Source organism: Bombus vosnesenskii, unplaced genomic scaffold (assembly GCF_011952255.1).
Source record: "Bombus vosnesenskii isolate JDL3184/JDL3185 unplaced genomic scaffold, Bvos_JDL3184-5_v1.1 scf7180000013357, whole genome shotgun sequence".
Lineage (NCBI taxonomy): Eukaryota > Metazoa > Arthropoda > Insecta > Hymenoptera > Apidae > Bombus > Bombus vosnesenskii.
The window spans coordinates 253,981-279,170 of NW_022882991.1; the positions used below are offsets into that span (position 1 = coordinate 253,981).

At 31.1% G+C, this 25,190-nt stretch overlaps 3 protein-coding genes across 13 annotated transcripts in view; 2 read left to right on the top strand and 1 right to left on the bottom strand.

Moving 5' to 3' along the window:
• Positions 1 to 3,096, bottom strand: part of LOC117237089 — a 132,728-nt gene extending 129,632 nt beyond the window's left edge. Inside the window, exons 1-2 of the mRNA XM_033500704.1 lie at positions 2,825 to 3,096; positions 2,626 to 2,739 (exon numbers count right to left, since the gene is read on the bottom strand). The gene's annotated coding sequence lies outside the window, so the exon portion shown is untranslated. The remainder of the gene's footprint in view (positions 1 to 2,625; positions 2,740 to 2,824) is intronic.
• LOC117237090 (viral IAP-associated factor homolog) lies at positions 756 to 7,125 on the top strand. 11 transcript variants are annotated; one of them, XR_004493949.1, is made up of 7 exons: positions 756 to 776; positions 1,203 to 1,338; positions 1,425 to 1,653; positions 1,749 to 1,957; positions 2,053 to 2,216; positions 3,103 to 3,139; positions 3,434 to 3,534. XR_004493949.1 is itself a non-coding variant. In XM_033500710.1 (7 exons), coding segments are annotated over exons 3-7 (1,833 nt in total). In that variant the 5' UTR covers positions 2,114 to 2,216; positions 3,103 to 3,139; positions 3,434 to 3,519; the 3' UTR covers positions 7,000 to 7,125. The 11 variants fall into 11 exon arrangements, 7 of the variants coding, with proteins under 7 accessions (XP_033356607.1, XP_033356601.1, XP_033356600.1 ...); XR_004493950.1 differs by having other exon boundaries at positions 761 to 975; XR_004493947.1 differs by lacking the exons at positions 756 to 776; positions 1,203 to 1,338; positions 1,425 to 1,653; positions 1,749 to 1,957 and adding exons at positions 5,790 to 5,866; positions 5,926 to 6,055; positions 6,135 to 6,301; positions 6,999 to 7,125 and having other exon boundaries at positions 2,114 to 2,216; positions 3,434 to 4,991.
• Positions 7,126 to 9,257: 2,132 nt separating this feature from the next.
• LOC117237093 (two pore potassium channel protein sup-9) overlaps positions 9,258 to 25,190 on the top strand; it is a 163,592-nt gene continuing 147,659 nt past the window's right edge. The window contains exon 1 of the mRNA XM_033500719.1: positions 9,258 to 9,871. The gene's annotated coding sequence lies outside the window, so the exon portion shown is untranslated. The remainder of the gene's footprint in view (positions 9,872 to 25,190) is intronic.

The following is a 25,190-nucleotide window of genomic DNA, read 5'->3' on the forward strand; positions in this document are numbered from 1 at the left end:
GCCTGTTCTTCGTTTTCGTTCATTTGAAATTTAAATGAGACTGGTTTTGTTAGTAACTCCTTGAAATTTTGGTGTAAAAAAACGCGAACAAATAATATAAAAAAGGGGAGAAAAAGGAAAAAGATGTAAACGAGAAATGATCTAATCTGCATAAACCTAAGCGTAAGCGTACAGCTTGATGCTAACGTTGTACCGTTACAGAAATTATTATTCCATATGCCTATAAATATTATCGAGGTGATGTCCCAAACTGGTTTTAGGTATTTGGTGCGGGACACAAAACATGGCCGTGGACCAGCACAGCTGCACGATCAACCGGTTTCTCTGATTACAGTCGACTGAATGTACAGTCATCGAATATAGGCGTAAATACGTAATAAGTATTGTATTCCATATAAGTGTTAATTGCATTAAAATGATATATCGAGTATACCACCATTTGCTATTTATTATTAAAGACAAAGGTGTATACATTTTTTACTATTGTAATTTTCTTAATTTTCTTTGCCTATTATTTCACTATTTTACATTATCGTATTTCATTCATAGCAGAATAAAATATATAGGTTCTTAGATTTGTCTAAAAATTAATTTATGGATTGCGCTAATAAAAAACTGAAATTTTGATAAATGAAATTAATAAATTGAGTTACATTAAATTTAAAATATGTTTTGGAACTTTAACATGCCACAGGAGCGCCACTGACTAATTGTATGGTTTTTAAATAGAATGAGATTCGAATGTGAATGCGTCATTGATGATACCATAAATGCACGTAAGTCAAGAACAAGAGTACAGTTGCGTAGCGTATCTCATTGTAGCGAAACGTGATCAGCTGTTAATCACAAGTATTCTAACATTAGAAGCGAAATCCATCACTTAACGATATTAACTCTATCAACCTGACAATTTGCATAGCGCAAATTAATTCTTTTGCACACGAAATAATATCTTAAAAAGAATCTTACATCATGGTAAGCACAGAAAAACTTTTTTAAATAGAGGTTATGTCATTTTGAACATTTCTGGTTCCTAATAAGGGATGCCATATATTGCAGAATAAAAATTAAAATAAATAATTAAATAAACTTGTAATGGTCGAAATGCAATAAAGCATAAGATAAAATATAAAAGATTTTCATATTATTTTTCAAGTTAGTTCTTAATATATAAACTAGTTAACCTAAATTTATTAACACAGCAAGATCCAAATGAAGATACAGAGTGGAATGACATTCTCAGAAGAAAAGGAATTATACCAGAGAAAGAGAAAGAAGTTACGGAAGATCAAATCGTTGACATTGTGGAAAATACTATAAATGAGAAAACTGGGCGTGGTAATTGAATGTTTATTTTATTTGTCTCATGTTGATACAATTCCAAACTAAAATTTATTAATCTAGATATTTCTTATTTCTTATAGCTGCCAATGATTTAGAAAATAAGACGCTAGATGAATTGGATGAACTAGAGGACGAAGAAGATGAAAAAGTTCTATTGGAATATCGAAGAAAGAGAATAGCAGAAATGAAAGAGTTAGCTAGCAAATCTAAATATGGTGAAGTTAATGAAATATCAGCAAAAGATTATGTTCAAGAAATAAATAAAGCAGGAGATGATGTTTGGGTTATACTTCATTTATATAAAGCTGGGTATATATAATACACCTCTATTCTTAGATATTACATACCAAAATTCTTAATAGAGATATTAAGAGAATCTTATCTCTTTACAATTTTTGTTTTAGCATTCCTCTCTGCTCATTAATAAATCAGTATTTAACTAACTTAGCAAAAAAATTTCCTGCAACAAAATTTTTGAAAAGTATTTCTACTACTTGCATTCCCAACTGGCCTGATAGCAATCTTCCTACAATTTTTATCTACCACAATGGAAATATGATAAAACAAATTATTGGCCCAATAGAATTAAGAGGCATGAAATTAACTGAAGCAGGTATATATAATTGGAAATTTAATGAAAAATCTATTCTGGTAATTTGTCACAATTCTATTGGTATTCATATAAACTTATTATATGTGTTATTATAGAACTGGAATGGATGTTAGGACAGGCAGAAGCTGTACCAACGAAAATTACCAAAGATCCCAAGCCAAAAGTCAGGGATGTCTTATTTTCTGTATTAAGGCATGAAAGTAATGACAAATATGACGATGTTGCTGATAGTAACGATTGGTAACCCTATTTATATTAGGTATTCACAGAAGCTGATCTACTGTTTGAATACCATTACTAAGCATGAAATATTTTATTTATTTCAATATCACACATATTTTATCACACACAACTCATCTTTAGTTACTTTTGAAATTTTATTATTATAAATAATCTTATTGTCACAATAAAATATTTTATTATCACATTATCAACTTAAAAATTATAATTTCTACCATTTTTCTACACCTTTATCACATTACACTTTTATAAAATAATCATTATTACAATATTGTAGAATATAACACACAATCTACCTCCAAACGAAAAATTGCAAATTTAACCTTGTTTGCATTTTGAAGATTTGAAGAAGATTCTCAACAAAGCAACATAATTCTACACTATCCAAATTTCTCTTTTAAATAATATATATATTTAATTTAACTTACAAGAACGTATGGTGTGTGCCATTGTCGATACAATCTGCATTTCATTTCATGATCATTGTTGTTTCGAATTTCGAAGCCTTTGTATTTTTAATTTCTTGATGAATTTCGATAAATCTATATCAAAGATATAAAAGAAATAATAAATCAAAAGATACGAAGACTTAAAAATTAATGGAAGCTTACTGAAAAAAATACTAACCACACGTACATATTTCTAATCCTCGGAAGTTTTAAGTTTTAATTTCTTAGGGATGTTTACATTCTATCGTTCAAGGACTTCTCAGGTTTCGTTCTTCTTATCTAAGCACAACTAAAGTTTCTTTATAGGATTTCATGGAGCGTAGTTTAGTTTCTGTCGCCAAACGGTACGGTTTGAAACGTTTCATATCTGTCACATTAGTTACATATATATTTTTTGTCGTAATAATCGGTATATAAGTGTTGGAAAGGTGATGGTGTTTGTATTTGTGATTACAGTGTTAAACATCGTTTGAACTATGGTCAGAAAAGCTAGGTAAGTTTTTTATGATATTCGGCTTATTAAAACAAAAAGCAACTATTTATCCTCTGACAGAAATATTTGCCATCGTTTTAATATTACAATTATCTTTTTATGCTTTCTTACTTATTTAATTAAAAAAAAATTTTATCTTATAATTTGTTCCTTTTCTATAATGCTTATTTTAAAAAATGTAATGAATTTATATCTTTTTTTGGTATTTATTTTCTATTACGAAACATAAAAACTATTTTGTTATAGAATTTCTGGTATATCTTTTTAATTGTTACTTTTTATTACATTTTTTAGCTATAATGAATAGTACAATATAGTCATAATATGTAAATGAAAGAGATGAAAAGATTCATTGGAATATCTAAACAATATTATTAAGAATGTACGAAGACCTAAGTAATTTTATCACATTTGACTATAATACCATTTGGAATATGCATAGTGAAAGTTCAGAAAATATGTACCAAAACACAGTTTTATTAGATATAATGCAGGATAATGAACCATCTAAAGAAATTAATACGAATGAAGAAAAAGATCATTTTGAGGAATTAAATAATTTTGAATCTGATAACATATTACATAATAAAATATCACATAATACTAGTACGAAACAAGACATATTAATATTGAATAAGACACATCGCACAGTTCCTAATATTTTAAAGAGTAGTTCAAGATCACATAGAATATCTGAAGTAGATGCAACAAAACCAAATTGCTTCTTTGAAGATATAGCAAAAACAGAGCAACAAGTTTTACTTGTTCCTGATGCAGCATCAAAGCATATTCAGTCTGAAAATACATTTGTTAAAGAAGCTAAATATAAAAAAGTATCAAGGAGAAGAAAACAAAAGTTTAGCTATGTGAACGCCTGGAACATTTGCTCCTTTGTTGACAAGGAGAAGGAAATATTGGATAAAAACGTTTGTATGTCAACAGAGATAGACAGTTCTGCACAAAAAAATAAGTTGAAGCATTACGCTAATAAGCAGGATAAAAGACAAGGAATATCTATTCTTAAAAGTGAACAAGAAAGACTTGTATCTTCAATGTCTGAGAACGTATTAACAGATTGTACCTCCAAAGGTCAGGCCCCTTCATCTTTGGAAGAAATTGAATCAGATAATTTTCAAGATTCAATTGATTTCTCAAGCAATGAAATATTTAATACATTTTATTATGAATCTTATGACAGCAATAAGTTAGATTGTTTTATAGGGTATACAGAGAATTCTGATGATGCATATAATTCTTTTAGTTCAAAACATAGTGATTATCAGGTAAAAGAACTTGATATGAATTATAATGAAATAGATACATATGAGACAATGGCAGATTGGTCCTTAACAGACAATGAACAAGATGAAATAGATATTTCAATAAGAAAACCTGTAATGTCTCCAGATTATTGGATCGAAGATCTCTTCAGTGATAGAAAATCAAAATGTTCATGCTGTGATTATTCTTGCCATGAGGATTATGCTCCAAATTTGATTACAACTAGTGAAATTAATACTTATACAAAAGACAGACTATCAACAGAAATTTTTAATGGTGATTCACAAGCTAATTTGGACAATACAGATTTATATACCTCTAATAGTACATGCGTAACTGATAATGTTTTAAGTGAGGACAGCAGTAGAACATGCTCACCGCTTATTGACATTGAGAGCTCTTTGCAAATTACTGATGATATTGACTCAACGTTAATAAAATTTTTTAATTATTCATGTCAAAAAGATATTGAAGAAGGAATATCTAAACAATTTACATGTACACAAGAACAACAAGAAACATTACAAATTCAAGACAGCAACGAATATAAACATATTACAAAAAAGAACGAGTAAGTTAATTTTTTCATGTTATTTCCAGTAAGTGTGAAAAATTAAAAAAATATTATTTTTCAAATTGCATTTTCAAAGCATTCATTGAATAAGCTGTATGGTATGAAGGAGTTTCGAAGATTTCTAGGTTGCCTTTATTTTTTTAAATGATATGTTATGCTTTTATATTCTTAATAGTAGAGCGGACATTTGAATTCGTTTGAATCAACGCGATATTACAATCGTTATATTTTTTACGTCTGTTCACTTATCATTCCGGATTGATTGTGTACATGCCACAAGACCACAATCATTCTTTGTTCCTTATCTCGCGCTTGGAATACACACTATAAGAATAAAAGAATTTCTAATAAATTTTTAATAACATAAGTGTAATAAAATGCAACAAATTGTATGTTACAAATGTATATATATATATTAAAAACCAGTAAAACTGTTTGAATATCTGCTATATCATTAGTAATAAAGAAATATAACAATTATTTTAAAAAATAAAGGTAATCTGGAAGTTTTCGAAAATCTTCAATCTATAAAGCAAAATTATCACTGTCTGATGTTACAGAAAATTATTATATGTTACGGTCTCCTCTGTATGACACAGTTTTTGCAAATAAAGTTTTTTCGTATTTCTAAAAATAACGAGCATTTAGGTTAATCAAACTTGGTAGAACATCTCGTCGCATATCGTATATCATACTATAGCGATAGTTTTGTAAAAGAGATTTTTACAATGCAAAGACGCATCTAAAATTTTTGTTGTTGTCTTAAATTTTGTATTTTATGAGATACACATGTAGGTTTCAGTGTTCATCATGTTTATTATCGTTCGCAAGCGCGCGTACAATGGCAATACATCAAGCTGCAGCGCATGGAGGTAAATGTACTATTTTATCCCCAATAAAGTATGGTGTTTGTCATCGAATTTCTTTTCAGGTATGTACATAATACTTTGCGAAAGTTGTGGTAGGCTTTTCAATCGAAAATATCATTTCAATAGGCATTTCATTCATTGCCACCGTATGAAAGAACCTTTCAATTGCGACATGTGCTTTAGAAAATATAGGTAAAAAAGGGAGATTAAGATGTATAAAGTTTCCGAATAAGAGCTTTCAAATCTCAGGATTTGTTAGATTTATTCATAGAAATTTGTTTTCAGACACAAGTCGTCTTTACTTCACCACTTAAAAGCAGTGCACCAGGTTCACTATACTCGTAGTCGTTCGTCAACATTCACTTGTGAAGTGTGCCAAAAAGTTTATAGCAAATTTGGTGCTTTTGAAAATCATGTGAAAACCCATAAAAACGCTTGGTAAGTTTATCTTACTGATATTTTCAAAAAAACAAATATATCTAGCAATTATATTACTATTTAAATATTTCAAAGTTATTAATCTAATTAAAGTAGATATTATTGAAATGTTATATTTATATTTATTTTTTATTTGCTGACGTTACCTTTTTGGAAATATTATTTTAATGCTGTTAGGATAGCGTTAGATATAACTATAAAATAATTCTTACTACGATCTAATATAAGATAGCAGAAAAAGTAACTCAGATTATTTATATACTTGGAAATATAATATTTTGTATCTTGGTTATTTTTATATTTTTTATTTGTTTATACATTTTTACTAGATTATATCCTGTTCTGTTATGTACTTATAATACCTTTATATGTATTCTTATTTATATCGACAAAAGAATAGCATCTTAAATTAACTACTTTTTTTACATGTAATCGGTACGAAGTGATACGTAAATTAAGATTATAGTATTATATAATCCAGATTTAACAGCCGTAAAAATAAAAATTTTCCTTTTTCATTTTTGAGGCTGTTATGAAATGTTGAAATGTTTTATTTTTGTATATGTATTTGATGAAATTGTAATACATGAGATGTAAAAAATGTGATTGTAAAATTTGTAATAAAATACTTAACGTGAAAATGTTTTACTTGATAATGTATGTTTAAGTATAACAATAAATTGAATTTTATTTTCAGAGATACTTTTATTTCATCCAAATAAATGTAGCTTTGTAAATTCTATCAGAGTGAAAAATAATCTATGTGCAATACACGAAAAACGTTAAAGAGAAACAAGTGATGACACATATATTATCAGATATTATAAAAAAGAAATTATTCTAAGTCAAATCTCTAATATTGTGTCACATAACATATACATGCATTAACATATATATTACATATATAGCATTTCAAACTCATTTTATTGAAGGGAAATGAATAAATTTTCGTTTTGTATTTATAAAAAATAAAATAAGAAATAAATGTCTAAATAATATAAATCGACTTAAAATATTTTTGTTCTTACCTTAATTCGGTAAGTAGAAACATTTCAATCAATTGTTGATCACAGTTTTCGCGATAATCATTTTGATATGTGAGAATTTTTACGTGAACCGACACGTTGATATGGATGTAATAGTCTATTACCCCATTATTAACTTTCCACCTAAGAGTGTTACCATGTATGCCATTAAAGAAAAGCAAAAAATTGACGTCGTAATAAAACCACAAATCATTTCGACGAAGAAAAGCATTTATTGAGTTACTATAAATCCAATGGTTTCAAGCTTCATTGATTTATCTTACATAATAAATAATGTAAGTAACAACATATATCTAATTAATTGACACAATTATTTAATAATTAAATTAGTTATGAGGTCATATTACAAATTAGGATGAAATAATTTTCACAAAAATATAAATTTCGATATAACAACGTAATACATTTATATAATAATAATAAAGTAATATATTTATTTCCAAGTTCAATAATAAAATTATAAATCTGCAAATTGTGAGAATTCAATACGTTATCATATGAATTATTAGATTACGTTGCATATGTTTTATTTAGTTTTTTCTCTTCAATGAAGAATAAGCAATACATATCTGCTTAATTTACATATAAATAATATCTTCTTACCAATAATAACAAAATAATATAAATAAATTGCATGGTATAACTGTTGCTACACATGATTAATGAAAGTATCTACTTCAAGATACTAAGAAATACCTTTTCATAACTACATACTGGAGATTAGAAGAAAGAAATAAAATAAAAACTAAAAGCAGCTCCTTGTGGCTCACGATTCTAGTCACGGCGTCGTTCCTCGAAATATCGACGATTCCTCGCTATTTATATGTTGGCTTTCCCTCGTAAATCGTAAAAAGGTTCTGTCTCGTATACCTTAGAATATACCGACGAACGTACCGGCATGGCGCAATGGATAAAATACAATTCTGTCGGTTTTACCGCCGCGCAATTTATGCAGTTCAATTGAAAAAATTTTACCTACCCATAAATTTTCTGCTTTCTTTAGTCATTTCAGGTCTTAGAATAAGAATAAGTTCTTACATCATTTCTAATACCTATGACTCTTGTTTAATACACTGTTAATTTTATCTTGTTGATTAACACGTTGACATTTTCGTTGAGAAGAGTAAGCGGAAATGTTAAAGGTCTAATGATAAAGTTCATGAAATATTCTTTATTCTATGTTAAATTGTAAAGATTATGCAGGATATAAAATACTGTTTTTTAAGTATTAATCCATTGCACATTTTTAAATGACAGTTTGTTGATATGATATTGAAATGAAGAATTAATAACGTGTCATTTTTTTAATAACTTATTTTATTACTTCGTATTGTTCATATGTAAAAAAGATGGCATATTAGCGCTCATAAGACGAACAGAATTATTCATAGAAATTATTCAAATACAAGAAACTGTAATACCAAAAGTAGGAGACATTAAAATTGCTTTTTATCATTTCCACAGATTTCTTTCAACTCTATGGAAAAGTTAGAGTTATTTTATCTTTCCTTAGTAATATAATAAAATTCTACTTCTTCCTCTATTCTTTATTAACGTAATATAAATAAGCGAGATTTTTATTAATTAAGTATTCTACGTTTAATACAGAATCACATCTTTTGATTTAGAACTAGTCAATTTTTTATTTTTTGAACAATCAAGTTGCCAAAATATATGTTTCCAAATCAATTAAAATTAAATTTCATAGATCAAAAAATAAAATGAACGATACACTATTAACAGACAATTCGTAAAAGAAGGGAACAATCATCCATAATCAGGAGGAGTGACAGCGGTAAATCGTGGAGGGTGGTGCGCACCATAGTGAACCCGTTAACGAAAAGGGATAATACCAGTAGTGGCGCCGCTGTCGGTCAAAATTCGAACGAATGGTTGTGCCGGAACCGCGCAGATCGTCCTCAGTAGTTGCCCAGACGCTGTCACGGGCGTAGCTGGATGCTGGATTGTCTCTCTCTCTCGTGCGCGCGCGTGTCGCAGGGAGGTGCTTCCTTTTCTTCTTCCTCTTCCTCCTAACCTCGTCCTACTCGTCGCTTGTATCGGTCGACGAACAACGCCGTGGACGTCACGATTTTTCGATGCTGCGGATATCGTGCGACTCGGTCACCGGTTCACCACCTTAACGAGAAGAAGAAAAGGTGCCGGAGAAAAGGGAGGCCGACGAGGTTTCCTGCCGGTCGGTGAGAGAGAGAGATAGAGGGTGAGATAGGGGTTAGATAGAAAGGTAGAGTGAGGCAGTGAAAGGGGATTCGACAAGGATAGGCAACCGAGAGAAACAACGAGAGACCGGTAAAATAGAGAAACAAAGATGGTGTGAGGGAAATAGACAAGTAACGAGGGGAATACGGGAGCAGCGAAAAAAGATTTCGGAAGGAAAGCTGTCCGGGAGGGGTAGAGATGTGTTGAAGTGTGTTCTTGTGTATATATATGGTGCAGTGCGGTGCTGTGCTCGAGAGAGAGAATGGCGTGGTCGGATTTCGCGTGTACCTCGCCGTGACGTGGAAAGGTAAGAATCCTGTCTAACCTTTATCTTTTTTCTTTTACGTTTATTTATAGACATCGTTTAATATTACGAATGTCACGATGTTTTGCGACCCCTATCGATTAGCCACAAAGATCGAGTTTCTTATTCAATTGACAGTGTACCCGCCGAAGCCGATAATTGAATTTGATTTGAACGATGATCTGTCTGTCGGTCAGTCGCCGGTACCGCGTGCGCCTCTATCGCCTGGCTTATCCTCTTTGCTACTACTATGGAGCTCGTTGGCATGCCAGACGGAATATCGTTCTTTCGTTCAATCATCTTTTTCTCGTGTGTGCCGCGTGACTTACAGATCGTCCACGTTATTTGTACAACGAGAAGTTTCGTTTTTGATTATGAACAGACTGCGGATATTTATGCATTTGTAAAACGTACATGATACAAGCATAGTACTCTTAATATTTTGTGAATGAAATAAAATATATTAGCAAAAATATGAAATTAGAGGCAAGAAGATAATTGACACTAACAATGAGTAATAAAATTTAGCGTGGTCGTATTGTATTATAAATGATTCGTATTCTGATTGGTACTTATCGTCTCTACCGGAAGTGTTATATTGTGTTTCGTATTTCGCGCGATATTAAACTTGTTAATTGAAAAATTGAAATATCTTTAGATCTTTAATGATTTTCTTTTTCTATTTGTTAATATAATATGTTAATGTATATATGTTAATATAATTTGTTAATATAATATGTTAATATAATGTTTAACATAATCATATACAATAAAGTCCATTCTATGTTTGTATTTAATGTATAATAATTTGTCGAAAATTGGAAACATTGTTCGATATTATGATCAGGGAAAATTGAGTTAAAAGTGTTCATATTTATATGCGCGTAGTATATTGAAAGATATCAGAAGTTTCATTTTGGATTATGCATTCCTCTTACACGTTGTTTCAAAATGGAAGATATATTGTTTAAGTTCGTTCTTGTCGCAGTAAAAACTTTTGTATTCAAATTTCACTTCGTCATATTACACTCGATGGGTTGGGTTGTGTTATTTTATGCGATGTGTTATTCTTAAGCAATAATGTTGTTACTTGTAATTATTAATTAGTTCAACATATTACAAGTTAAGAATTACAATTGCATTTATCAATCGAATATTTCAAATTGGAATACATCAAAGTTGAAATGAAAATAAAAACTGGATAAAAAACAGCTTATTTTTAAGAATAAATAAAATATTATTATAGGTTATAAGATGAATTACTATAAGATATTTTGCTTTGTATCATTATTAAAAATTACAATAACAAAACTGTTGGTATATTTAGAAATTGAGATTACTGACATAACTTGAGGTATACATACATAATATAAAAATTGTTCTGTTTTGACCATGAGATAAACTTCCATTTTAGTTGAACAAGGTGGAGATAGAAAGTAGTTTCAATGCTCCACGTGTGGTGTAACTCGATCCCATATGAGTCATATTGTGAAATGGTCTGCGATATTAAAGCTATCACATTGTATTACTTACAAAATGGTGAAAACACAGTAGCCTTGTTGGGAAGGAAAGTACTTGTCTGCTAGTTTTACGGGTTTAATTTCAGTGCATTATGATTAGTTTTCCAATAAAGTTTGGTGTTTATGATATTCTTTAATTTTTCTTTTCCATAATTGAGTAAATAATAGTGTAAATAAGGTTTTGTTTATTCCAACCTTTCTTCTTTTATTCTTCCAATTTAAACGTTTCTTTGTATAATTTGAAATTTTCCACGAGAAACATTAACATTTATTATAAATTCAATAGTTATAGCAATTAAAATTTTTTTTAAAAAGAGAATCAATGACAATCACTACTGTAGTATCTACTTTACTTCAAAATTGAAACAACCAATTAGTACACTATATCAAAAGGATGAAATCAAAATTGAGGGCTGAAATTATAGTTTTTGAAATATCCTTAAAAATCTAGAATACAAAGTAATATATTTTATATAGACTAATGGCTTATGAGAATTGACTTCATTATCAACGCTTCTTCAACTTATTTTAATGCGTTCCATCCGTAGTCCCTCTGATAACTCCATTACAGATGTCAACATCTCGGACGTATTCGCATATGTTCTAAACTACGTCCAGGGATGCACCCTAACTGCGTTATCACCATACGCTGACTGGCCGTTTGTGACGTTGATAAGGACGTGTCAAGCATAGGTTGTGGCACCGAATCGAGAAGCTTGTTAGACAGGTCTTCGTGAAGGATTCAAAGCATCTCATCGTTGATGCTTTTAGTGGGCCTGAACGAAATTGCGTGTCCCTTCAACCGAAGGAAAATCGAGTTCTGTTTAAAATTACATTGCACTTTGACATAGCCATTTACAAACACACGATAAACGAAATCTAAAGAGGTATGTTTGTCATGTACCAATTTACCTTTCGCTCTCATCGTATTGGTACGATGGGCACTTCATGTTCGAAATTGTTTCTTACATGGATATTTGGTTTTATCACTTGTTGTTTTATAATAATAGAAACGATATTTTCGGGAGATTTGTCTTAAGTAATTCTTTTGTACTGGAGGATTTATTTAAACATTATTTGAAATACATACGATAATTTACTTACTGTTTATATCGTTATGTTATGAACTCACATGCAGGAGAAGTTTGTTCTTAATATGTTCATAACATTAGCATGAACTTTTTTTAAACTTTGTTGTACGAGGGGATGTATCGAACCACGAAAAAAACAGCTTTGAACCTATTTTAATATTGCAAAGAAGGATATATTTTAAGAATCTTAAAATAAACCGATGGTGACCTTGGTTCTATATACATGTTAAGTTTGTTCAATAGAACTATTGAAATATTGTATTTGTTAACACGTTCGTTGTTTCGGGACTTAGTCGTGCGTTTCACTTGAAAGTCATGTGGAATTTGTTTCCAGAGTTTTGAGTTAAAATTCATTTCAAGAGAGAGGATAATATTCTAAGTGGTATCAGACTGCGTACGGCCAGACAGCAGTAGTTCGAGTCCAGTATACAGTAGCCAACTTTAATCGTTACAAAGTACTGTAAATAACACGCAGGAACAGGTTAATAAAAGTTTCAAACGTATCCATACGTATATTACATAGGTACAATACGTCGAGTTAGATTGATGGGAAAAATTCACGAAATAAAAATCACGTTTTGTCACATTTGCGGCGCTTCGCTGCGAAAAATTGAAAGAATGCTATCGAAATCGAAATTGTTTCTCGTTCACTTTAAATTCACTATTTCCCGTTTAATTCAGGGGGTTGTCGTTGAATCGCGTGGGTTAAATAAAATCGAAATTTTATTTGTCCACGACAAAATTGTATTTGAACAAAAAATCTACCATGCCTCTTGTAGCTACCTTGTTTTCGCTTTTCCACTTTCGAATTCGATCAACCGTTTCCCTCTTTATCCTTTCAAATCTACTGTTCGTTGCTTCGTATATACTTGAATATACTAATACTTGGAAGAACTTCGTGCATCGAAGTTTCACAAGGTCCTGTTTTAAAAAATGGATATAGACTCGTTCAGATTAGCTGAGTTACTTGAATTCGAGTAGCTCGAATTTTGTCTTAATATAAGTCACGTTGGTTGGTCTGAAGTCGTTCCTGTTGAAGTGACCTAAGTTCAAGTGGAGAGCTAATAAAAAATAGGCACAGTATAGTAAAATAGAAGCGCTCATAGTGAAAGTGATACAAGCGACGAAACTTATAATTCCAGACTTTTGGTTTGATAATGTATATTTTCCTACATTTATCTTGTTCTAGGAAAAAGATATTCTTCTACTATTCTCCTACTAATATATCTCACATATTTTAGAATGTCTGTAGACAAATTTAGTGATTTGTATAATATGAAGGAACATAAAATTTCGAGAAAGGTCGACTTCGTTTAATAAACCGATATATTTCAAGTACCTAACCCAAATATTATCATTGTAAATAATATTACGTTATCAAGAAACTGTTGTTTCTTTCAAGTCAAGAAATATTCGAAAATATTTCAACTTCACCTAAAACTTGGACAAATACTTCAAGTTTACATTGTAATAGAGTGTTTCGAATCATTCAAATTTAAGCTGTACGAAGTCAAGTAGTTTGACTAATGAGAACAAATGTAGAAACGTAGAAGGATGTTCCGGAGTAAATAACAGCTTCACGGTGTGCAGTAATAGAAGGGTATCAAATTGCTTGAATTTAGGTAACTTGACAAATGTAAGGCATTCCAATAAATTACGTAGGAGGCGGCGGTATGTTAGGCAAGACGATGAAAAATCTCGAAGATCGCTTTGAAATTAGCTCGTAGATCTTTCCTCCATCATGTGCCACTCTGGATTCCCTTGAATGGTAACCTCTCTTGATATCTCCGTCTTTATCAAAACTTTCTTTCTAAATGAGTACGCCCATATTTAGAGGCCACGTGACTACAGAGCTAAATTGCAAATTCTTAAGACGAAGGAAAAAGTAAGTAAAAGTTAGGAAAAAGTTTATATCGATTTTGATAAAAATGTTACACGAAAAAGTTTTGCTCGAGAAGTAGAAAAAATTATGAATATATAAGATGCTATCGAAAAGTGGCTTTCTTTCAATAACCAAACCGCTTAGTGTAAGTCTTAGTACCTTTTAAAATAAGGGGTTGCGTCTTACTGATGTATACATCTACATACTTGTACAAGATAAATCTAATTTTTGCGAGCTGCTTCTGTGTCCGTAATTTTTATTAGAGATATTATATCATTATCATGTGTATTTAAATTTTAAAAAAGTTTATTACTTAAATTAATCCAAAGTTTGATTATTCTTCTATATCGATGGACAGCTCGATTAAAAAAGAGACAATGTTGTAAAATGTTTGATCAACGTTTTCACGCGTAATCCTTTGTAATTTTGTTGTAACGTTTAGTCGTGGAGGGGAAATTAATTTTTAAGTCCTCTTTCCAGCGAGGCGACCGCGGCAGGTCACTGGTCTTATTGAAAAGAACTTACGTTAGAAAAATAGTTTGCAGAGATTATCGTGCGTTGTTGTAAAACTTTACTTTCGTTATCAAACTTTCTTTAACCGTGTTGAATTCAAAACGGCGGCTATCCTTTGAACATTATTTCCATTCCAAAAGTTTCGTCACTGTTGTTAACCAACACGGATGTTTAGCTTACCTCGAACATATTTTCCTTGGTAATCTTCTAAATTTTCAACTAACGCTCGCATTTTTTCTAATGATTCTGATAAAAAGTTGCAGTTTCTATTTATGTTGAAAGAGAGAAGATATACGTTTTACGTTTCTATTCTTTTTCATAACGTAAGCAACTATTTTTAATACATTTTTTTTTAATTACAATTAATTTTTCGTAATATAATATTTGTTGCGATAGTAGTATTTATTTAATTGTCACCTAGTATTGTTCAGTCATAGGTGACGCTTTGGATTAGATTTAAGGGATCCATTTCTTTCATTTTTAATATATAAAGTAGATTTTTTGTATGAAATATATTGACATAGACATACTATTAGTTACAAAAATGTATAGCCATTGCGAGGTTATGAATAACCTCCGAATTTAATCTATCAAGCGAGAACTAGTTGCGATAAAATGTTGAATGTGATGAAAGTCAAATATTGACATGTTTGTGAAATCAAATTTATGTTTTGATCATTTTTGACCTATGATGTTCGTCCAAAATTATGCGGTTTATCTTTCTAGGACATACTTACTTTAAGCTCCTTTGCTGCGTGAACATTAAAGAGGTTAAACCTCAACTAATGAGGTTACTGATCCATATGACTCTGTGTGCAAGAACATACTTAGTTTTTTACCTAAATACACAAGTTTCTTATCCTGTGCGGTTTAACAGTTATTTGTTGCTAATGATCATCTTTGTAACAATTAGTATAATATTTCGTGACGCAGACGAATAATTGAATATTATTATTCACTCATTTGATATCCTTTAAATTAATAATTTTATGTAGATATATATTCAGCTATAATTTGCACATATTTTAAACGAAGCAGATAGATGCAACATTGAGCTTTATGGATTATTGAACTAGAAAATTCTGATTGAATGTTATCGCGTATTTATCAGTTATAGTTGCGTTCTATCTGTATCAATATTGCATGGATCATACGTATATTCGGCACAATTGTATCTCGAATTTAATTACGAAATTCATATACAATGAGAGAACATTGTAGATATTGTACATATATAATATAAACTTGTCCTTTATTTTTTATTCCAAACAGCTGCAACTTTATTCTTCCCGTTTTTATCATACTTCAAAATTAAGAAACTTTTTCGATAGGACAGAATAGTAAAAATTTTGTTTATGGCATAAAACAGAATCGATGGATGAATTAACTTTTCTTTTTACTGAAAGCAATATCTGTGCTCATAATCAAATATCCGTTAGAGAATAGAGAAGCTTGCTGTTACCATGAAATATAAAATATAAATTTGGTTACTTGATGGATGCTATTTCGAAAATTGAAAAATGGCAAACAAAACTGAAGGCAACGTGGAATATACGTAAGACAGATTGATCGTTGACACAGCTTGTACCGTGTAAACTGGCAGTGAATTGATATTTACTGTCTACGAGACGGTAGCAATAGTGGAGTCATTCTGTTTGACGAGCACCTTTGTTCTATCGGTCCACAAACAGCCGAGCTATGTCGAAAAGGGGTAGAATTTATAAACGATGAAATAAGTGAAGCGCACGGACAGTCTCGAAATTCGTTGTTGAATTGTACTTAACACAGCTCGTCCAAATGAATGTAATTCTCAACTTGGCATCGTGCCTCGTTTGTATGCAGCCATAGCCGTGAAAATGAAAAAAAAGCGGTTGGATGTACGTTCGTCACATCGTCTCTTAAAGATGTCGAAATTTTATACGTCCGAATACTTACGCGATTAAGAATAATTTGCGCGACGAATACGTTCTTGTAGTTTCAGAAGCTTTCACGCAGATCGATCCATTCCCACGTTAAATGCGATTAATCGCTTGTTGAGAATCGTGCAGCTCTTTTGTTCCCTCTTTGAGTTGGTTTGACCTTTTAATTATGTAGTATAGCTTTTTATTACGTGAGCCAAACAATGTCAACCAGGAGAACATTTTAACAGGACGTAAAAAGAATATTAGTTGCACAAGGCCAAAAATTTTTAATTACGGAGGGCTAGGTCGCAACTTTTTGGGTTTATACATTTTTTACTATATCGTAACATAACTAATTCATTACCTTACGTCAAAATAAGTTACTTAAAAGAATTATTAATTTTAATTAAACATTTATTAAATAACTTACATTGTTTACAAATTTTTGTATAGTTTCCATGATAAAAATCACTGTTGGAGGTAATTTGTTTTAAGGAAATACTTTCTGTACTATTCTAATATTTACAAAATAGTTAAATATGATTGAAATGCATGGATATAAAGTTTCGTTACGGGTTACGAATAAATCCACTCGGTTAAAAAATCGTGTGGTTACAAATGGTGTGATAGGCGTCTATCAACAGACGTATTTGCTGTTTTTTTTCTATCTGAATAAAGCTGTTTCTCATTGGTATCCCTCTATTTCGAGCTTATTCTTCGCCATTCCTTTCGTTCTAACGTCATGTTTGCTTTTTGGGTCGTCAGGTGCATTCGTTATGTCGCTTGAACGACTTGTCGTTTCACAATCGATGGATCGATTCATACCAAACGTGATTAATGAACATTCGACATCGAATTTGTAGTGACCTATATTTTTAGCATTACGCCGAATGTATTATATAAAGTGCATTTTTCTTTGTTCTCTTGTTCTTCTACTATTTTTTAGTATATTCGTTCATTATTTTCAATATATGTGGTTACGATATTTCTTAAAAGACGTTAAGAAAAAGTGTGTTAATTGCTTATGCAATCTTTTATTCAAAATGCTGTGTGTTAAAGAATTTTTAATTACCAACTTTTAAAAATTCGTGAAATGATATTTTATCGATATTTTTGATCAGTTTCGTTCAACTAATTTTGTAGCGAATATTAGTTTCAGTAGAATATTTGCATCAGAAGTTAGTAGATGTGATTGGTCTAGCGAAAGCAATGTCTGATCAGATGCAGTCCGCTACCAGTTGTACCATTTGTCTCTTTCTCTTACAATCGACTATTTTGTTATCTCTTCCTCGTATTTCAATCGTGTAATCGCTTATAATATATTTTGTTCATACTTTTACGAATAAGAGCGTAAATTGATTAGAAAATTATTCCAAACAATTTTATACGAGAGCACAGATTCATCAAGTTACTTTATTGCTTGTTTTATGGAGGGATTAAAATTTTCCCTGCGATGAACTTTGAAAGCACTTTTAATACACCGGGGTTAAAAAACAAATTTATTCGTTGTTATGAATATATCAATAAGAAATTTCTTTTGTCACAGTAACGAAATCATTGTTTTATTACAATCCACAGAATAATTATCTCATTATATCATTTTTGATTAAATTAGATTCCGTGGACGATTTTAATATACTTTAACTCATAATTCGCATAATATTTTATATAAATTGCATATTATTTTGTACTTTTTTATTATAAGAGGTTCTAGAATAAACGACGTAATATATTTAAGTCAATCTCGTTCTCGCAGAATGTATGCTTTTAAATTTTCTTGAATCTCACATTTATAAATTCTGTCAGATCCTTCGAGCGAAAACAGATATGGAGGTTGTTGCAAATTAAAATAAGAAATAAAATTTCAAATCTTAATCACATTTTTAACTTGCAAGGACTAAAAGATCAACCTGTAGAATTGAAATTGATTTATCTATATTAATTTTTAATTGCGTGGTCACAGGAATCTCTGGTTAAAGTTAAATATTCATCGGACTAAGTGTATTAATGTAATTTTTGCAATTAACACGTTTTTGTTATTAAATAATATTCTCGAGAAATATTTTCGTGCGATTTTATCCTATAAAATTCTAAGATTTTATTCTATAAAATCTAGAATTCTTTTAGGCTAATATCGTTAAATAAAAATAAATAGTATCTACATGTAAAAAAATATACGAATGAAAAATGATGTTTAAATTCACAAGGGAAAAAGACTTGAATTTCGTGCATATTCATTGCACTGTTACAAAAACGAATACTAAAGGTTTTTCAAAATTGTTTGCAAAGAAAAATGCAAAGACCGACATTCCATTTTATGCGAACTGTATTAAAATGATATCACTACTAATAATATAACTAATGATATGTCTACTTCTTGATACAACCCAAGTAAAAGATCTAAAGTACTCGAATATTCCATATGTTATAAGTTAAGAAGAGTCTAAAGTTTCTGGTTCGATACTTCTAAATATTATGACATAAAAACATTTTATGTATAGTGGGTGCTGGTTGTACGAGTCTATTAAGGCTGTCTCACACAATATATTCATTCGTGTCTCTCTGAATTACCTTTTGGCAAGGCTTTGTACCTCCATGTAGGAAGGGTGTTATCGCGGTTGAAATCCTGCCAAAGACACGGTTTAGTCGATTCGGTTACAACGCCGTGACGGGATTCAATGTGATATTTTCGAAAATATGATATACAAGGAAGGAGGTATTCATTGGATACGGAAACTCAACCATTGAAATGGCTTGATTAACCATCTTACATTGCATTGCTTGGATTTTAACACGTCTAATAGCTCGTCTAATAGAATCGTCGATTTTCTCTTCTTGTTTCGCGTTCGTTCAATTAGGGACTCGTTCTTTTGACTTGCTATCAAGTCTACAATTATCGAGCGATGAGCTGCGGAGTCATTTGCATAAAATTTCTGGTAAAATTCTGTCGTAATCTCTATATGAATCGGGATCTTCTGTTAAAAAATTTCTATTAACAGACTTCAATTGTAGAATTTGATAACCTTTGTAGTAGAATTCCTCCAAACCCTTTAACGGTAAAATTCTCAAAAATAGAAAATTTGACTCGTTAAATAAAATAAATGATTTTTATGAATATAATCGGCGTTTGAATTAATATATCGGTAATCTAAAATTAAATTGAGAAAGAATCTTACATTCCACTCATTTTTATTCCTTGGAAACATCGAAATGCGGGAACAGAAATAAGAAAAACTAAAAAGGAGTCTAGAGAAGCTTTTCCGGATTACGTCGAACCATCCCCGTGAACCCGTGTTCCGAATAGAACTTATTCTGGGCACAAATTGAATGTTTGTCATGGTTTAATCGACTGTAAAAATCCTTGCATTGCTCGGACCACGGAAAAATCATTGCCAAATTATCCGCAATTCGTGCGTTATGTGATTGTAATTCCGTGCCAGCTTCTACTATTTCCACATTGAGGATATTATTACACATGTGTGTCGGCGCTTTCAATCTCGACACCTCGTTCTAGCATCAGCTACGTGCCTGCAATTCTGTCACTGAATCAGCTACTTCTAGTACATATACGTGTGTGTGTGTGTATGCGTGTGAATGAATTTGGTTGTTGATTAGGATAATAAATATTGAGACTGAAGACTTACGTTTCCTGTATATTGGATATAGATATTTCTGTATATGATATACGTATGAAGAAAATCTTTGGTTGTTCGTTTGACGAATAGAATTTGAGCAACATATGTTTTCCGGTATTAAATAACTTGTTTATTCATGTACTAACATAATGAAGGCCACCGTTGTACTATCTATTTGGCTTTTATTAATATAGTCTGGATCAAACACTATGGTGTATTTATAGTATGCAAGTAGGTTATGGTCAAATAGGTCAATTATTAATGATTATAAGGAAAGAAAAATTTTTTGTATTTATTTCAATTAATAATAGTTAATAATAATAACAGTTAATTAATAATGATATAAGGTATATTTAAAGGTAAACTCCTCATACTTTAATTCTGAATCTTGTGGATTTCTACGTTGAGATTTAATTTAGTCTTAAGGTCTTTTGTCACTTTTTAAGTAACATGCTTGTAATATAACTTTTGTCAAGTGCATCTCACAAGAGAAGGAACGTAAAATAATACACGATGCCAGATTGCTATAGAAGACTTGTTGGGAATCTACAGTTCCAATTGAGGGAATATTTTTTAAACTTTTTAAAATGTCTACCTTTCTCCTTTTTTAAACTTTTACTGTTTTTACTGTTAAAACCCCCCTATCATGAATTTTAAATACTGTTTAGTCAGTCCTCATCCGAATTGAAATTCCCGTATCAATTTCAGCGCTTCGAAAGTAGTAATTTAATTTCCTGCCCGTTCGCTGAAAATGCAGGGGAACATTCTTCTTCGCAATCAATTAATACAAAGCACGCTATGTTGCGGAGATCACTTTCGTGAAATATTCAAGAAACGCGTATTATCGTTCCCGAGACCGAATATCTGAGTACTATGGCACTGTTGCCTATAGACATGTATTCATGATGATTCTAGATGGTAAATCGAGCATATACTTGTCGAGGGATGGTAGAAGTAATACGAGCCAAGGATTTGTTTCTTTCATCGTGTATGCGTTTGGCATACGTGTGCATGATTATCGATACATTCGACTTCCGATATTATTGAAAATAGAACCGTACCAGTCTCTGCCTTATGATTCCTGCATCTTATATTTTCAGGACAAATTCAAACAGAAGTATATCTTATGAGACGTTCTTTTTATTATATGGAACGCGATCACATGCATGTTATGACTCGTGCAACTATCGATCCCTTTGTATCCTTTTATTTATTGTATTAGGTTAATCGGAAGTTCTGTTGGCTCTGTTCTTTCAAAGGAGGAGGTCGTTTGTTTGAACTTAAATTTTTATTAACTAGTCTTCCATATAATATTTCTACTTATTAGGCAATTCATTCATCTCATTGCCGTTGAATTTTTCATTTATATCATTTCAGTTCACTTTTAAAACACCGAAGCTTGAAAATAACCGAAAAAGGTGTCTATGATTTTTACAACTCGGATTTTTACGTGAACATATGCGTTCCAGATGCAGAAATTTTAATTTCTATTACATACGTATATTATTGTTTCATTAATTCGTCTCTAAATTCCTTTTACGATTGTTAATATATTTATACATGTAGTTGCCTCGTATATTACAGTTTTAAAATACGTTATATGAATACTTTTAGATAATACAATTCGCAGTTCAGTAATAAAACATGTTTTAATTAAATAACGTTAAAATAAATGAAAGTAAGGAAATTAAGGTATTCAAGCATAAATAACGTATGAAATATAATCCTGAAATTTACATGCAATGTAATAAATACATCTTTCTAAAATACTTCTTTCGAATCTCATTATTTTCTTCCTTATTTCGAATAAATACGAATTAAATGTTTAAAAATACAGCGTTTCGCGTTTTAAACAGATTTGCCAACTATCCCCTACATTTCGAGTTATTTTCATCGCACCTGTCTTACATTCAGCTTATCGCGAAAGTTCTCACGTTAGAACGAATCAGCGTAGATCGTTCTCACCCGCGAGAAGCGTTTCGCGAATTAACCACGAATTTCTCGGGAAAAGTGGAACGAGGATTTACTTGTCCGCCAGATAATATCAGCAGCGAATCGAGCGGGATTTATTTAGAGTCGACGTGTATGGTATAAGGAAAGAGGAAAATAGTGGAAATGGATGTTGGTTGAATTATGGATAAAATAATTTTGCCACGTTCTGTTGGTTCGTGGACCAATTATAATTGATGATAATATTGACAGAAATAAAGTTTCGAGTAAATAAATGCATTTACTGCTGTATCGTTTAAAATAGAAACAACGAGATATCAAAGTGGCAGAAATTTTACATGAATTTTTATTTGAAAGTAAAATTCTGACGAAAGATCTGTCTTTTTCGGGACACGAAATATTTTAAATAAATTGTTGGTCATTTCTCACGCGTAGTGTCACTATTTTTGGAAGAAAATTGTCTGTATTTTACCTTTATTACTATAATTCATTAGTTGTTTTCTCAAATGGAGATGAGATGGAAATGTAACGTAAGGAAAGCTCTAGGAAGGAAGTACAATTTATATAACGCAATAAGGTTCACTGTTCTTGTTTGAAGATAAATTAAAAATCATTCAGATGAAGGAAATGCCTTTTTCTTATTGGAAAGGAGACTGTCTGATGTTATTTTACATGAGAATAGGATTCCATACTATGAGAGGTGCTATCTCTTTTTCCAATCTCTTTGATTGAATATTCTAATATTGTAACTTCGTGTCGATATCTTGTGGAATTTAATGTTCTCGGTGGTTTGATCCTATGGCGAAAATGGAATAATACGTTTAAGAAGCTTGAACAAGTTTCGCAAAACATTCTTACAATATTTTTTCAAGGATATCTTAGGATTTTTAACACTATTTCTTTTGAATTATATTTCTCGCAGCTTGTTGAAATTACTTTATGGCTTAGATTACATTATATCAAGCTTTAAACAACTTAAAAAGATTTCTTTTATGTGTTTTCAAGAATTTGCGAAAATATTTCTATCATTTTTTTAATTAAATTTTTTAGAACATTGTCATTTTGCGTTTATAACTTTTTCGGAACGGGATTAAGGATTTACATAATATTGTTCTGTAATTATACCATTAAAAATTTTTCAAGAACTGAATTTATGGGAGGTTTTTTTTCTTTTAAGACTGAGAAGTTTATTAAAACGCCGGGTAAAGTGAACCAAGAGTCACCATTTTCTCAATATTCCTCAACTCTGTTTTGCCACAATATTTTAAAGTAACGATAAATATTTTCGTGGAAAAATACTATCTTGACTCTACCACCGCTTCTTACGAAAATGTATTATAGTGGAAACTTCCTTGGGTAAACTTGGAAAATAATCTCACTGTTTTGTTCAATAACTGGAACACTAACGAATTTGAATTGTTGGTAAAGCAAAGTTACTAGTTTCAGTTCTTTCCAGGTTAATGCCACGGAAACTTGGAATCCCCTTGCGTTTAGTTTGATGCGTGATTCCGAAGTTCGTAATTATGGGCAACTTACACTCTGCAATAACATTCCGGTATACTAACAACGACAGAGTCAATAACGTTTCACTATGGGCTGCATATCTTGATTTATACGTTTGTAATGTTACGTATAATTTACTTACATTTCTCTGAATATATGAATTTCTCAGTGGAATGCGGTTAAGCAAAGTTGTTTCAGCATTTCTTATATTTTCTACAGAGATAAAATTGTAATTTAAAAATCCTAAATAGGTTCTTCATCCTTCGAATAATTTATATTTAAAACGATATTTAAAATATTTCCATCTTTTTATTCTTATTTCTACTATGTTCTTTTTTTTCTTGTCGATAACGTACTTCGATACAAGAAAGTTTTGAAATTTTTATTTGGGGTAATGATTCCGAGCTAAATTTTGTTGGACTTTCCAGCTTGTCTGACCATGCACACCCCTTTTCACTTACGCTTTACTCTGCCTCTTGTTCTGTATATTTCGTTACGATTATTAATTCCGTTATTTTCCGTTACTATTTCTTTACATGAATGTCATTGCAGTTTTTGAATTACAGAGTGACGATCAAAGAGATTAAACACATTCAAATCAGTGTGTGAAAATAGGAAAATAAGTAAGACCAAGGTATTAAAGTAACTTCGCGGTATCCCATGTTATTAGAGAACAATTGTTAGATAAATCAAACACATATTTAGTGAAAACTAATCAAATGTTGAAGATGGTTAATTATTGAGTCTTATTTATATAATAATTGTTTGCTCAAATACTTCGATACTTTGAATATGTTTATTAACGAATCTTCATTTGGATTACACATTGTCCTTATGTAATAGAGAAGACATTGACTAGTGCAAATACGATTATTACAGAATTTGACAAGTAACCGTGGTAATTAGATACTCGAGAAGCTAATGACAATGATCCTAGGTTCAATAACGAATCCGCGGTCAACGGGATAACAGGATGCTCTTTCTTCCAAAGCCCAAATCGTACTCGACTTGCTTGGCTACTGTGGAAGTATAACTAAACTAACACTTTGTTAAAACGTGGAATATCCACCGAGCGTAAAGACGCCAAGTAACTTGCTAATACGACCTCACGAGAGAATGACTTTCCATCGCGATGATGCCGCAGAGGAAAACTATGATGGGGTGTGTCTAAGGACACGAGATCATCGGATTCGTCGAGGATAGCCTTCGTTCAGAAAGTGAGGGAAATTGACGTTGCTGTTAATTGGTCAATTTCCATGTTTGTGGCTATAAAAGGATGCTAGCCGTCCTTGAGGGAAGGTTGCTAGCGGGAAGCGTCGTTCGTTGA